Raw genomic sequence first — 13,556 nt, 5'->3', positions numbered from 1 at the left:
GAAGACTCCTCTTTGAAATGAACAATGGGATGGTACTGAAGATATTGCCCACTCAGGCTTGGCTTTAGCTTGTTAGTGAATCCTACCTAAGCCATCCTTTTAAGCATGCACTCTATAGAAGAGTGCATAGGGATGCACAGTAATAGCTCTGCAAAGAATGTTGGAAGAAAAGGTTGTAGTGAATCTCTCATTTACAAGAGAGGGCAGGAATTAGTGATTAGAACCTTCGTTTTTTTTAAGTATATGGGAGGTTAAAATCTGGTTACGTTTAATATCATTGGATTCAAATGATGTCCATAAACTTCATAATCCACTTGTGTTTCTTGCTCCTTAACTTCAAAAGCTTATAGACAATAAAGGTGGGAACATAAAATGAATGGAAATATACAACAGATGAGGAAAACTGAAATGAAATTAAGTGTGTATATTTTTGTGTGTTTGAAAAAGGTACGTATCATAAATTTGCAATGTAAACTGATAATCTTTCTCCTACCAGTAACTGATAATTTCTTTTCACATGACCTTCAATTTCTGTGTTGTGAAAAGGTGATTTAATAGCCACTGTTGCAGGTATGAATTTTGAGGGTAAGGGAGAGTCATGAAAGAAGAGAAAAGAACCATCACCTTTGCTGATGAATCAGCAAACATTAGAGTTAGCTTTTACATCATTAGGACAGCTCAATATTGGGATGCAAAAATGACTAACCAGTGTTAAAACTGCAACTTCTTTGTATTTGAAGTAAAATGGTTGAACTTAGTGATTAAAGCTAAGGTTTTCAGGAAAATATCAATGGTGAAGGTGATGGTGCAAACCAAAAGACTCTAGTCACATTAACTGAGAACAGCTTGAATGAATTGAACCAGCGAATCTTCAAGATAATCACAGAACATGCCTCTCTCATGAGGTAAAATACTGTGTCAGTAACGGGATGATGCTCTGGATTCATGGTCCCTGCTGTCCCTGAATGCATGGTTTCTGCCTCTGCGGTGGTCCCATCTTCACACGCAGGACCCTGAGCAGCAAGTCTTGCCCATGGATTCTCACCCCCCTTTTTGTCATGTGGGTGATCCCCAGTATGGAGAGGACAGCCCTCATGCAGGCAGCAGACAACCTCAGCTACTTTCATGCAGCATGTGCCTGGTTTTGGGGGTGATAAGGACTTCCTGAGGAAAGTACCCTATGTCCAGGTAAAGGTAGCAGAGGGTTGCTGCAGTCTCCAGGTAGGAACTCCTTGCTTCTAAGGATATAGCTGAGCAAGGGAAAGATGTAAAGGTGCTGTTCAGTTTAGGGGGGACCAGTATATAGGTGGGAAGTAAAGATACTCTGTAGGCTGTAAATAAAGGCAAGAGTAGTAGTGGATACCTGGGCAAGTGTAGAGTGCTGCTTGCCTAGAGAAGTTGTGGATGTTTAAGGCCAGGTTGGATGGGGCTTTGAGCAACCTGGTCTAGTGGAAGGTGTCCCTGCCCATGGCAGGAATTAGATGATCTTTAAGGTATCTTCCAACCCAAACCATTCTATGATTCCTTGGATATATCCTTTCAGTTTCAAACAGTTGACAGATTGGTGAGTTTCTCAGCCAGTAATCACCTTTTTTTTTTAATCTTGGTAGATAGAGTTGAAGACAATTGCTTGTATGAAAGGTTTCCCATCTGTATCACAAAACCAGCAGTTATATTCAAAGACCCCCATCTTCAACACTTGAGACAATTATTGGAAACTGGTTACGTGATGTATTGCCTAGTTCTTTTGTAAGTTGGATTTCTGTTTTGGGACTAACAATAAAGGTAGAGCTGGTCTACAATTCTGTTTGCACAAAATGAAAATTACTGTACTATGAATTTAAAGAATATGAACATCTGTATTTGTATACTAGGCAACATCAAACTGATTAAATTTATGGGTTGTTAGTATACGATGAATTTGTTTAGGAACTGTTATTGTGAGAATCAAAAGGGTTTTTTTGTTTGTTTGTAAGGGCTGATAGCAGTCTGTCTTACTAGCCTTCTCTCATTTGGGGAAGTAAATGCTTCATGATTGTTTGATTTCTGCCTCAATTTTATTATACCTTCACTACTTTGGTGTTTAATTCTAATCTAAACGAAATACAGAACTACTTGTAGTTCTAGGAAACCAATTTTATTTCTTCAGTAGGAGGTCATAATAGAAAAATGTTGTGTTTAGATAATACTATCATTTTGATAGTATCTGGTGTTCCTCCCTTCTGTGATAAATTAAAAGCTGACTACCTCAAGAGTTCTCATAGTATTTCCAGCAGTGCAGGAGACCATTTTAAGCAAAAGAGAAATGAAAGAATCCATTAATCCCAGGGATATTTGAAGTCTGGAGAACTCTTTCATATTAAATTCAAGATAAAGCCTTCAGTACTATCTTGGTTTTGGAAGCCGTTCTAAAACTATTGTTGGACGGATAAATAAGGGTTGAAATTGAAGCTGCTCACAATACCATGCTTTCTGTTGAATTAGTTTAATTGAAATAGTCATTGTTTGTTAAATTAGATCATAAATATAATCCTGTGCACAAATTACAGTTTTAGGACTAAGCATTCTCTTTCCAAAATGGGTGTGTGTGGTTTTTGTTTGTTCTGTTGTCTTTTGTAACGGGGTAGATCTCTCTAGAGGAATAGATATATTCAGTTAGTTTTATATCCAGACTCCTGATCTTATTCATAAAAAATAGCACAGTTTAAAATGGCTGCAGTTCTGTCCCTTGGTTTTGAGTGAGATTATTTTTATTTTGGGGACACTACTGATTTTAGATGTAGTGTTATGTCATTTAAGAACAATTCTTGATAATCACCTTTCATTTGTTGACATTTTTATTGTATTTGAACTGCTATTCACTATGTCTTACTCTCTTGAAGTGTTCTCTCTATGGATACTTCAGTGTTTTCCATACGTTATATATACTGTAATGTAATATAATATGTAATTTTCTATGACAACTGAAAATGCCTTTTCAATTTTCAACTTGCCTTAGAAATACACCTCTTTAGAAGGCGTATAACCTAGATTAATTTTTCATAAGAAGAGAAGGCAGACATTAGAAGTTATTGTAGATGATTGCTGTAATTGCTTATAGTGTTCTGATACAGTGTAGAAAATAATGTTTTCCACAGGAATGTATATCCAAATCTATGAAGCTAGAGATAAGTTAATGAGTTACAACTCCTGTGTTCTATTGCAACTGTGGGGAAGCAGATCGAAGACGCAGTAGACATAAGAGAGAGCATTGTGGGTGAAATTTAAGTCACTGTCTTCCAGTAACAGGTACTCAATGAAAGACCATTAAAAACAACAAAAAATATCCCCACAGGTTAATGTTGTGTTGTTTTTTTTTTTGCCTGGCATCAGGCAAAAACATGTAGGTTGTTTTGTTTTGTGTTGTTGTTATATTTCTTATTGTTTTGGGTTTTTTATTTAGCCATTTTCTGAACTGGATTAATGTTGGACATAGGTAAACCAGGACCCTGTATAGTCCATGATCCAGTGATGTAATTGGAACAGAAAGAGAGAGCTTCCTGATATTTATCTGAGACATGAAAGGTTTTGTTCATTCCCCTTCCTGGTGCTATGTTTTAAGTCATAAGACTCATCTCACAGAATCATTTAGGTTGGAAAAGACCTTTAAGATCATCAGGTCCCACCATCTTGTATCTCTTTACTTTTTCTTCCCCCTTTTATCATTCTTTAGTTCATCTTAAGCATTTAGGATTTCCAAGCCCGTGTAGTATTTAGATGTATTTGAAAATAGTTCAGGGTTTTCTCTCATCACAAAGCAAGTGGTCAAGTCCTCCCAGGGTGTTATATTTAGTATCATCCTGAAGTAGATGCCTAAACCAGACTGGATTAAACACGTGGTTTCATTCTGAGTGGGGAGCTCCTTACATCCTAATTTTGGTACAAGTCCAGTTTTGCTTATATCAAAAGCTTTCTCACTCTCAGTAGCTCACAATCATAATCTGAGTGCTTCATTGTGTTCAAATTATTTGGAATTTCGTATTTTCTTCACTGTGGGTCATCTTTGGTTCGTCTGCAAAGTTTGGAACTGATGGAAACATTTGGAAAATGTTTCTCTTTCTGCAGAGGAACTCATTTGCAACTGCTCAGAGGTTTATTTGCTATTCATTCAGAATTGTCTGGGATGTTATCAATATTGCAGTGTTGCAAAAGTTTAACAAGGGACATGATTCAGAAATAAAAAGATCCTCCCATTTTCTGTACTGTTAAGAGAAGCATGACCTCTTGAGATAGCTGTACCTTCCCTCTGTATCAGTGGTAAATGAGTTTTCCTTTGGACATACATGACAGAAGGGTTTAAACATTCAGCTGATTTATTATGCATTCAGTGTAGTGCCCTATTTACTCTTCTGTAAGGTTCTGTACCATGCAACTGTTTCAAGTTAGGCCCCCAATATTGAGGTTACAGTAAGTCTACAACAGTGTGGACACCTGAAAGGGTGCACGATGAATTATTTTACTGGCTGCATTACAACATGCATTGGATGACAGTGTGTGTGTCAGCTTTTATATTCTTGTTCATTGCTTGTAATAGCAGATGCCATTTACTTTATATTATATATGTTGAGAATCATAGAATGGTTTGGGTTGGGTTGGAAGGGACCTTGAAGACCACCCAGTTCCCCCCCCCCTCTCACCCCACCAGACCAGGTTGCCCAAACACCTCCAGGGATGGGGCATCCACACCTTTTCTGGGCAAGCTGTGCCAGTGCCTCACCACCCTCAGATTAAAAAGTTTCTTCCTTCTATTGTAGCTAAACCTACCCTCTTTTAGTTTAAAGCCATTACCCCTTATCCTATCTATCAATGCAGTCCCTGACTAAGTGTCCCTCCACAGCTTTCCTGTAGCCCCTTTTAGGCACTGGAAGGCCTTGATAAGGTCTCCCCAGAGCCTTCTCTTCTCCAGGCCGAACAACCCCAACTCCCTCAGCCTGTCTTCATGGGAAAGGTGCTCCAGCCCTCTGATCATCCTAGTGGCCCTCGTCTGGATTCATTCTAATAGAAACGTTGTTTATATGAAGAAATGATTATGGGTAGTCTGATAGTATTGGGTTTATATGTAGACATGGTGATGTTTCCCTCCTACATTTAAACTTTTTATTCCCTTTGCAAGACCGGTGTGTTAGAGGAACAGTTACGAATGTATCTTCAGTGCTGTTTGACTTTGAGTAGTTTCTGGGACTGGAACCTATCTGCTGTCACCATACTCTGGGATTATTACAGCAAGAACCTGGTAAGTAAATGAATATAAAAATACAGAATTGCACGTAGACCATCTTCAGTTTTTAGCAATTAATTATGATACCCCTTTGGCCAAACATGACTGTTATACTTCTGAAAAATTGACTAGTCAATGACAGTATGCCTGAATTTGCTATATGAATTAGAATGTATTTTTATTCTTCATTAAGGCTACAGATTTTAAGATCTTGTGAAAACACTTTGCACATTTGTGATGTGTTTTTATTTTTGGAGTTGTGGTACGAACATGCCCTTTTCTTTGTGTGAGGGATTGTATCTTACTGTCTTTTGAATATTAACATTTATTGCTACTTATCTTATTCACTTGTTTTATTTTTTCTTTTAGAACAGTTGCTTTACTGTTCCGTGGCTTGGTCTGAAGGGTCTGGCAAATATTAGTAAAACTTCTTTGTCAATGCTTGAGTTGGTAAAAAGTTGCTGTTGTGAACAGCAGGTCCCTACCCTGTATGAGTCCAGCAACAGTTACCTCATTTTTCTCAGCATTTTGGCACGGATGATGAAAGAAGAGGCAGAGAACAGTGGTGTGCATCCTTGGAAACAAATTAAAGGACGGTATGGCTGCGATTTGTTTTTTCTCGTACCATAAGAGATCTAGTTGGTCTGACTGCATGGTCCTTTGAGGCACACACTAAAGCAAAGTGGGGTACAGTGCTCATGAGAAAGTAAAGGGGGTGAAGGATCCTGGGTGTTCATGATCTGAAGAAGGCAGTTGTTCCGTTTCGTTTCTGTTGCCAGCTAAGGCTGTGACAGGTGTATAGCTGGGTCCAAGAGTCATCTTGGCAACCACAGCCTGTGATGATTTGTTTCGTCCCACCAGCCAGGAATTTGGTATACTGGCAACCTATGCAGTGGTACAATCCTGTTGCCAGTAAGGTAATGTAATTAAAGCACAGAAATTCTGTTTTGAGCTGCATGTAAGCCATGTGTTGTCTAAGAACATACAGCCTGGCTCTTGCTATGCCTTCAATTCCCTTTATATTTCCTTTTTCCTTTATACGGTTGCCAACATTTCTCACAATATTTTTTGTGAGGGTTTTACTTTTTCATTTAATTCTGAAACATACTAATTAAGAGAGGTGCTAAGTCATGATATTTAACAGCATAAATATTTATGGTTTTTAATCAAAATTATGACATTGCGTATACTTACTAAGTCCTCAAAACTTTTAGTAATGATATCATACTGATTGTTAAAGGTGCTAACACTTAAGATTTCTTTCATTGATTATAACTGACTTAGATTTGTTTGGGAGTTTTTTGCTGGTTTTGACTTTTAAGATTAAGTTATATGTAAATAAAAAATGGATAAAATGTGCACGCAGACCTTATAAAGCTATGTAGTATGTCTCTCCCAAAAAAAAAGGGTTATCTTTGCTATCAGAAGGGGAAAATACATGTACTAGCTATGTAAGCTTCATGAATTGTTACAGTCAGTAAAGTTTGGGTTTTGAAATTGCTACAACTACATATTGAAACAAATATATTGTTAAATGCTGAATCAGTGTCTTGCTTTGGTTAGTAATTTTAATTAGTCTGTTTCATTTTCACTGAAAACAAATTATACTTAAGTTTTTGTGTTGTTATAGCTTGTTACTTTGTCTAATTTAAGAGGGGGAATAATAATACACAACACACACTTTGTCTGTCTGCTCAACCAGTATTCATCGCTTCTGACTTGAATAAATTAATTATACAAGTAGCAAAATTTAACAGCCTACAGCTATGATTTTGGGATGAACTCTGTTTTCAGCAGCTAACCAAGCATTAATTGATGCATGAAGAACGTAAATGCCTGTCAGTAGTAATTTACTACTAAACAACATTAATTGGATTTGCTATAATTTTTGGTGGCTAGATTTGATAACCTCAGCACCACTTCCAACTATTTTTCCAGGTGACAGGATAGGAAAACAGCCTTTATGGATGTTTAACTACTGTATGTGTAACTCACTTCAAATTAAAGGGGAAGCGTATACCCAAAATTTTAATTGCACAGAAGGAAAGTTTAAGCTACCCATTTTCATCTTATTCCTCTTTCACAAGAATGGTGACTTTTATTTAAAAGCTAGATCTGAGCATGAAAGATAACTGTGTAAAAGATTTCTGCTTTTTACCAGTCACTTTAAAGTTGCAAAGTAGCAGTGTTTCTCACCATCAGCTACATAGGACTTAATGCTATTGTAAAGCAATACATCCTAATGTTTCTTAAAATCTTTCTGCTCAGTAGAGGTTTCTCTCCCAAATGCCTCTATTTCCCTGTTTTCTCCTGGACTTGTAGTCCTCAATTCATACAATGGGCCTTCAATAAAGGGCAGTATTGCAGAGAAAAGGAGATTTCCATCAAGAATCTTCCTTCTAGTTTTACTGCAGTGACAGCTGAGTAGGCAAACTTTGGTAGTATAACATAAGAGAAATCAGTATCTAAAGGATGGAAGGCTCCTGATTATTTTTCTTTTGTTTTCTGTGTGCCACCTGGAAATAACAGTTGCTAGGAAAAAAGCTGGGCTACAGGAATTGTTCGCTAATACTGAGAGATACCACTTAAATTGCTTCCTGTCGCAGTAGCCCTCATGGGCTGAGTTTGTGTGGTGTGAAGGGATGGTATGGAGGAAACGTGTCACTGACAAAATAGAGAGTCTGCTCATCACACTGTGCTCAGCTTTCTACTGGAGGTTGGATAAGAAAGGAAGGTTAGGCTGTATCTGAGCTGAAAACCCTAATTTGTACCTTAGAGTGGACCAGAAATTGTAATAATGTGTTCCATTAGCTAAAAGAGAAGATGAGGGGAGGGAAAAGAGGATATTTACAGGGTACCTGTAAACTAAAAGCATGAAAATGTGATTTTTTGTATCAAGTAGATAGAAAATTCAATGCTTTACAAAACTTTCTTTCTTGATTTGTTGTTGTTTTGTTGTTGTGTTTTTTTGTTGTTGTTGTTGTTTGTTTGTTTTAATGTAGAATTTATTCCAAGTTCCATCGGAAAAGAATGCAGGAGCTGACAGAAGTGGGACTGCAGAACTTTTTTAACCTGTTCCTTATGCTAGCAATTGTGGCAGAGACAGAAGATATAGTGAGTAGAGTGCTGGATCTTCTGGATTTCCTGACCCCATCCTCTGTCACCATGTCTCAGAGAGCTCTCATTTGGAGAGGTCATTTTGCTTTCCTTTTGATATATGTTGAGAAGAATATGGACATTAGTGTCCTAGCTGAGAAAGTCTCAAATGCTTTCCGTGACAAAGCAAAGGAATTTTTAGTAGCCAAAAATGACTACACACAGAAACAAAATCTCTGGACTCTACTTTCAACGTACATTGATGGTGTCCAAGAAGTGTTTGAGACCAGCTGCTACTTGAGCCTTTCTGAGGAAAAGTTACTAAATGATGGCTTTACTATGCTGCTGCCTGCTTGTCGAGGAGCTGAACTGAGTATGGTCCTGAATTTTCTTCAGGTTGTTCTAGCCAGACTTAGGTAAGTTATTTTGTTAGACCGTGGATGTAGACTGGAATGCGTTTAGTGTTCGGGTTAAGCTGTGGTTCATACTAATTTCTTACTGAAGTATAGCAAAAGGTAAGAGAGAGCTTTAGAGGATTGTGAATGATATGTTAAATTTAGAAATCTGCCCTGCTGCATTTAGAATTTTAGAAATGTTTCCTTACTATTTCAGTTAACAAAGGTTTGCTGCCCTTGATATTTTGTAACGAATTAGTGACACTGTAGAAAGTCATTCAGTTGCCACTGTTTCAGATATTATTTCTTTTTGGCATGGGAAATTTCAAAACAATTATCTGTACTAAATTACTGGAGTAACGTTTTCTTGTGGTGTTTTTTTTTTTCATTCCCCAGTGAATTTTATGTTTTTCTGACTTCATTCTAATTCTTTTTTCTTTTTTCAGCAAGGTTGCAATCAAACACAACAGTTATGGAGTCTTAAATACTTGTCTAAGGTTTGTTAGAAAAGAAGGAAATCATATTTTACCACTTGGAAGCAGTTTTGCTTTGATGTGCTAGTTCAGGTTTCAACATCTACAGTGCCCTTCAATAATAAGCATATTTTTGTCTACTGATGCCTTTTAGAGGTAGTCTTCCAGTTTGAAGCCCAAACTGCTTTTTTTTTATATTTATATTAAGAAGCAGCTATTGATCTGCCATTACTTCAAATGTGCAAGACTGAAATATGTGGAAAGAGCTGTGGAAGAGTGCATAATAGGAACAGTGAGGCCCGTATGCAAGGTCTCTCTTCAGCTAGGTTCTTTGTTATTGTCTAGTAGTTTGACTGCGGCTGTCAATAGCTTATACATCCGAAGACAACTGTTTTTCAGGCAGTCTTTTGAAAAAAGATGAAGCATGAAACTAAGTTTAGTTGATTTATTATTTATTATTTCAGTTCAACTGAATGTATTTACTGGAATAAATTGGAGACTTCAAAAATACTTTGACATTTTCTCCGTTAGCTAATGTGCTGTATTTGTAGTGTTGCTTTTTTAAGATGAAGTAGGGAGACTTGTGAAAGTTGCCTATTTCATAACTTGACATTGTTCTGAAGCTTTCCAAAACTTGAGAGTTACGTAGTCCTTTTGTAATATAGACAAAAGGGCACAGAAGTCTATTACGGACTTCTCAGGACATCATGGGCGATATACAGTACAGTATTCATACCTCTTCTTTATTAAAACCAGGTCTGATGAAATGTTTGAATTACCAACATGCTCAAATAGTGTTTGGCATGTTATTGCCATATTTGGTATTTGGCATGTTAAGGTATTGTTAGAGCCTTGTTTTTAACTGTTCTTTATTTCAGCTTCTGTATTTATACATTTGGTTATCAGCCTATTTATCCCATCAATTACAAGGTTTAATTTCCCTGAGGTTTATAAAACACTTTGATCTTGGTGGTATGAGAAACAGTGAAGTGTTGCTGGTTCTCTCTTGCACTTTGACAGATTCACTGGAAATAGTCCTCTGTCAACATACGAGTAAAACAATGCTAATAAGATTTTCTTCGTTCAGAAAATGTGGATGACTGTGCTAACCAAAGGTGAAAGTATTATTGGCTTAACCAGACTGGTAACACCTGGTCTGTTTAGAAATGTGGGAAGGGATGAAACGGCTCAATGCGATTTTCTCTCCTGTTTTTAAAATTCAGGCAGATACAAGGTAGTTGGCCTTTCATAAATGTAATTTTTTCTGCACATTGCACGCTAATAGTTTTATAACTGTACAATAGAGAATTTGCAGGTAGGAAGGAAGTGAGATCACTGATTAAAGTGAAGCAGCTCCCTCTAGGCTGTTAGGAAATAACAACTTCATGTGCCATTTTCTGCTAACCGCCGATGATGGCTCACAGGAGCATTCTTTATTGCTGATTAAGGAGCATTATGAAAATACTGACTTAGGTGCGTTAAACTAAATGTCTCAGTGTTTAAAGCTTAAAATGTCAAATAGTTTTAGCAGTCCCCTTTAACATATCTTATTGCGTTGCTAGAATTATGTTCCAGGTTTCCCACTTGCTTTTATTTGAGAGTATTGTAAAAATAGCAATCTTTCATTTGCAGAGTGAGGTGTAGCCAAAAGCTCTGCTTTAATTATAGGTATTCATGCTGCTATGGTTAAGGGTCTGTCAGCATTTCCATTATAAACCTTTATTTTCAAGGGTTTGTAACATAGCTGTGAAAACTTGCTCTGGGCTAAAACTTGGCATACATGGTTTTGATAGAAGGCTTGTTTTCTTCCTTTCTTTTTTTCTTAAAAGGCATCAGAAAAGAGACCCCCACCTGCACCATTTTTATACCACTGTGTTTTAAAATAACCCTTTCCAGGAATTTCTGTATTTTGTTGTCTTCTGGAAAAGTACTGGTAGCTTTGATTGTTGCATATACCTATAGTTTTACCATTTTAAATGAGCTTTTTTAGGCCATTATTTTTTAAAAAATTAATTGTTATCATTGTGACTATTTCATTGTCCATATATTTAAATATAACTGACTTGTCAGTAGAACTCATTTTTATTACTTTTTTGATCTGTGGTGAGTGGATAATTGGAAACAAGCTGCTACTTGCTGGCACTTCCCTGTATTTGATCTTCAGAGAGAGATTCAGTGTGAAGTGTAAGATTGTATTTTAATTCAGTCTCCTTTTTAAAAGCATGTGTAAAATAAACAGTAAACAATCAAGAACCCCCAAAACCATGAAGTACAAGGTGCTTGCTTCCTATGTTTACTTGGAACATTCACCATCTAGCTCAGGTGTCAGTTTTTTGTATATTTTTTGTTTCTGTTTCTAAACAATGCTTTAGAATCCTGATTTTATTTTTCTTTAACAAAAGGTTAATGCAGAATGTTTGGCCATGTGTGCTTTCATTTGTTCCAAATCTCTGGCACTTCCCATCATCTGAGTGCCTCATGACACAAAAAGAAACCCTGAGTTAATAAAAATACAGACATCTAATGGATTTGAGAGAACTCGCTGTAAGAATGGACACAGGCTCAGGGAAATTTGCTGAGTGCCTGGAAACAGTAGGTTCCAGCATTGCAATATCTTATTCTTAAAAGAAGTGCTTGAAACATGTTAAAATGTCTCTTATTGTAATCAGGTATCGCTCTGACATGAGCTTTCTCTCATTATCATCATCCTGGCATTGGGTTTTTGTAGTGCATTAGCACTGAGGTACGGGATTATAAAAATTCAAGTGCATGCCTAGGTGTAAAATCACTGCTGGTACTCTGAGCATCTTTACTTAGTTTCAGGGAGACTTGCTACTGATTCCCATAGGAGAAATGAAAAGTACCACAAACCTAATAACATAATAAACAGTAATTTCATTTTGAGAAGAATTCATGGGTATTTATGCCCTGTGTGTACTGTATTTATGCCCCATGTGTACAATGCTGAAGGACTTGAAAAGTTATTGAAAATTTCAGTGTGTATATTTTATAAGCTCTAAATGAATACTACTCAGGTAAACATGTCTCTAATTAAAAGTTACAGTAATAATGGGACCATGGATAACAGCAAAACTTGATGTTTCTATCTGTTAAAACCCTAAGGTTGTGAGAGGAATCACGATACGAATAGATTATCCAGTATATCTTTGCTATGGAAATGTAAAGTCATTTGTAATTTTTTTTGCGTTGTACTTGCCATCAAAACACCCTGTGGGAAGCTTTCCGAGACCAACAGGAGCCTCTCCCCGGCTCTCTGTTACCGTGTAAATCAGCAGATAAGCTCATGAGGAGAATAGAAAGGTCCTTCCCCCCTCTTCCTTCTTTTCTTCCCCCTCAGGGGGTTTAGTGTTAGTCTTTGTAAAATGTATTTTTCTGATGTTGAACTTCTGAAAACTGTATCCAGAGGAGTTTGGAAGAGCATGAGCCTTCTCTTACCCATTCCATCCCACAGGTATATTTTCTGTGATGTCCAGATAAGCAGAACGTGGCCCTGTGACTGAACCACTGAATTGTTAGATCTTGGTTTGGCTCGTAGATCTGCCAGGCTTAATAAATGACCGTTAGAAAGTCATTAAATATTGCTAGGACCTTTGTTCACCTATGTGGAAAATGGTCCTTTCTTTCTGAGTTCATAGCATAGATCTTAAATTTGGGGAGCAAGCATGGCTGGCTGTGCTAATTTGGCCTAAGGTCTAAAGTAGTTTAAGGTTTGTTTTGTTTTTTTTTAGGTGCCGCGATAGTACAAATAAAGTTGAGGTTTGAATGAGTGTAAAAACGTTCAGTCTTTCTGTACTTTAGAGCATAGGAAGCAAGCACTGCTTTATAATATAGCAGTGTTTTGAAAGGTTTGCTGTGTCTAAATCCTTTCCAGTAATCCCTTAGAGTTTTTTGTGTGAATTCTGGATGTGTTCTTAGCTGTGGTTACTGCATTAAGGTGTGGCTCTGAAAATTAACAATGATCTTTACTCTTCATCCTACTTTATTTGGGATTTGAGTTGCTTTTTCAGGATTTTTTGTGTGTAAAGTAATGTTTTGTACCTTTCTCCCTCGTGTACTGAACATCAGGTATGATTAGCTGAAACTGCAGTGTTTTGACTGCAGGTCCTCTGCTCTGAAAGCATTACTGTCCGAAGGAATGAAATGGGGTACATAGCTGCAGTGCACCCTGTACCTTGTCCTTTGCTTGCAGAAAGTTTCTGTGCATGCGTCGCATCGGTTCAGGTTTGCAAGAATATTGACTTCCACTTCTCCCTGTCAGTTTCCTTGAATCACTAGAAGGTCACACCAGAGCTGATTGATTAAAATCAATTTCAT

General features: G+C 37.2%; 1 protein-coding gene across 2 annotated transcripts in view; it reads left to right on the top strand.

The window, feature by feature from the left end:
* Positions 1–13,556, top strand: part of MMS22L (MMS22 like, DNA repair protein) — a 96,427-nt gene that overhangs the window by 30,892 nt on the left and 51,979 nt on the right. For both annotated transcript variants that reach the window (XM_032185592.1, XM_032185591.1), the window contains exons 12-14: positions 5,153–5,272; positions 5,627–5,853; positions 8,260–8,769. In XM_032185592.1, the coding sequence (XP_032041483.1) occupies positions 5,153–5,272; positions 5,627–5,853; positions 8,260–8,769 (857 nt within the window). The remainder of the gene's footprint in view (positions 1–5,152; positions 5,273–5,626; positions 5,854–8,259; positions 8,770–13,556) is intronic.

This window comes from Aythya fuligula, chromosome 3 (genome assembly GCF_009819795.1).
Source record: "Aythya fuligula isolate bAytFul2 chromosome 3, bAytFul2.pri, whole genome shotgun sequence".
NCBI lineage: Eukaryota > Metazoa > Chordata > Aves > Anseriformes > Anatidae > Aythya > Aythya fuligula.
The sequence above is the reverse complement of the archived record's forward strand: the minus strand, read 5'-3'. Positions and strand labels throughout refer to the sequence as shown.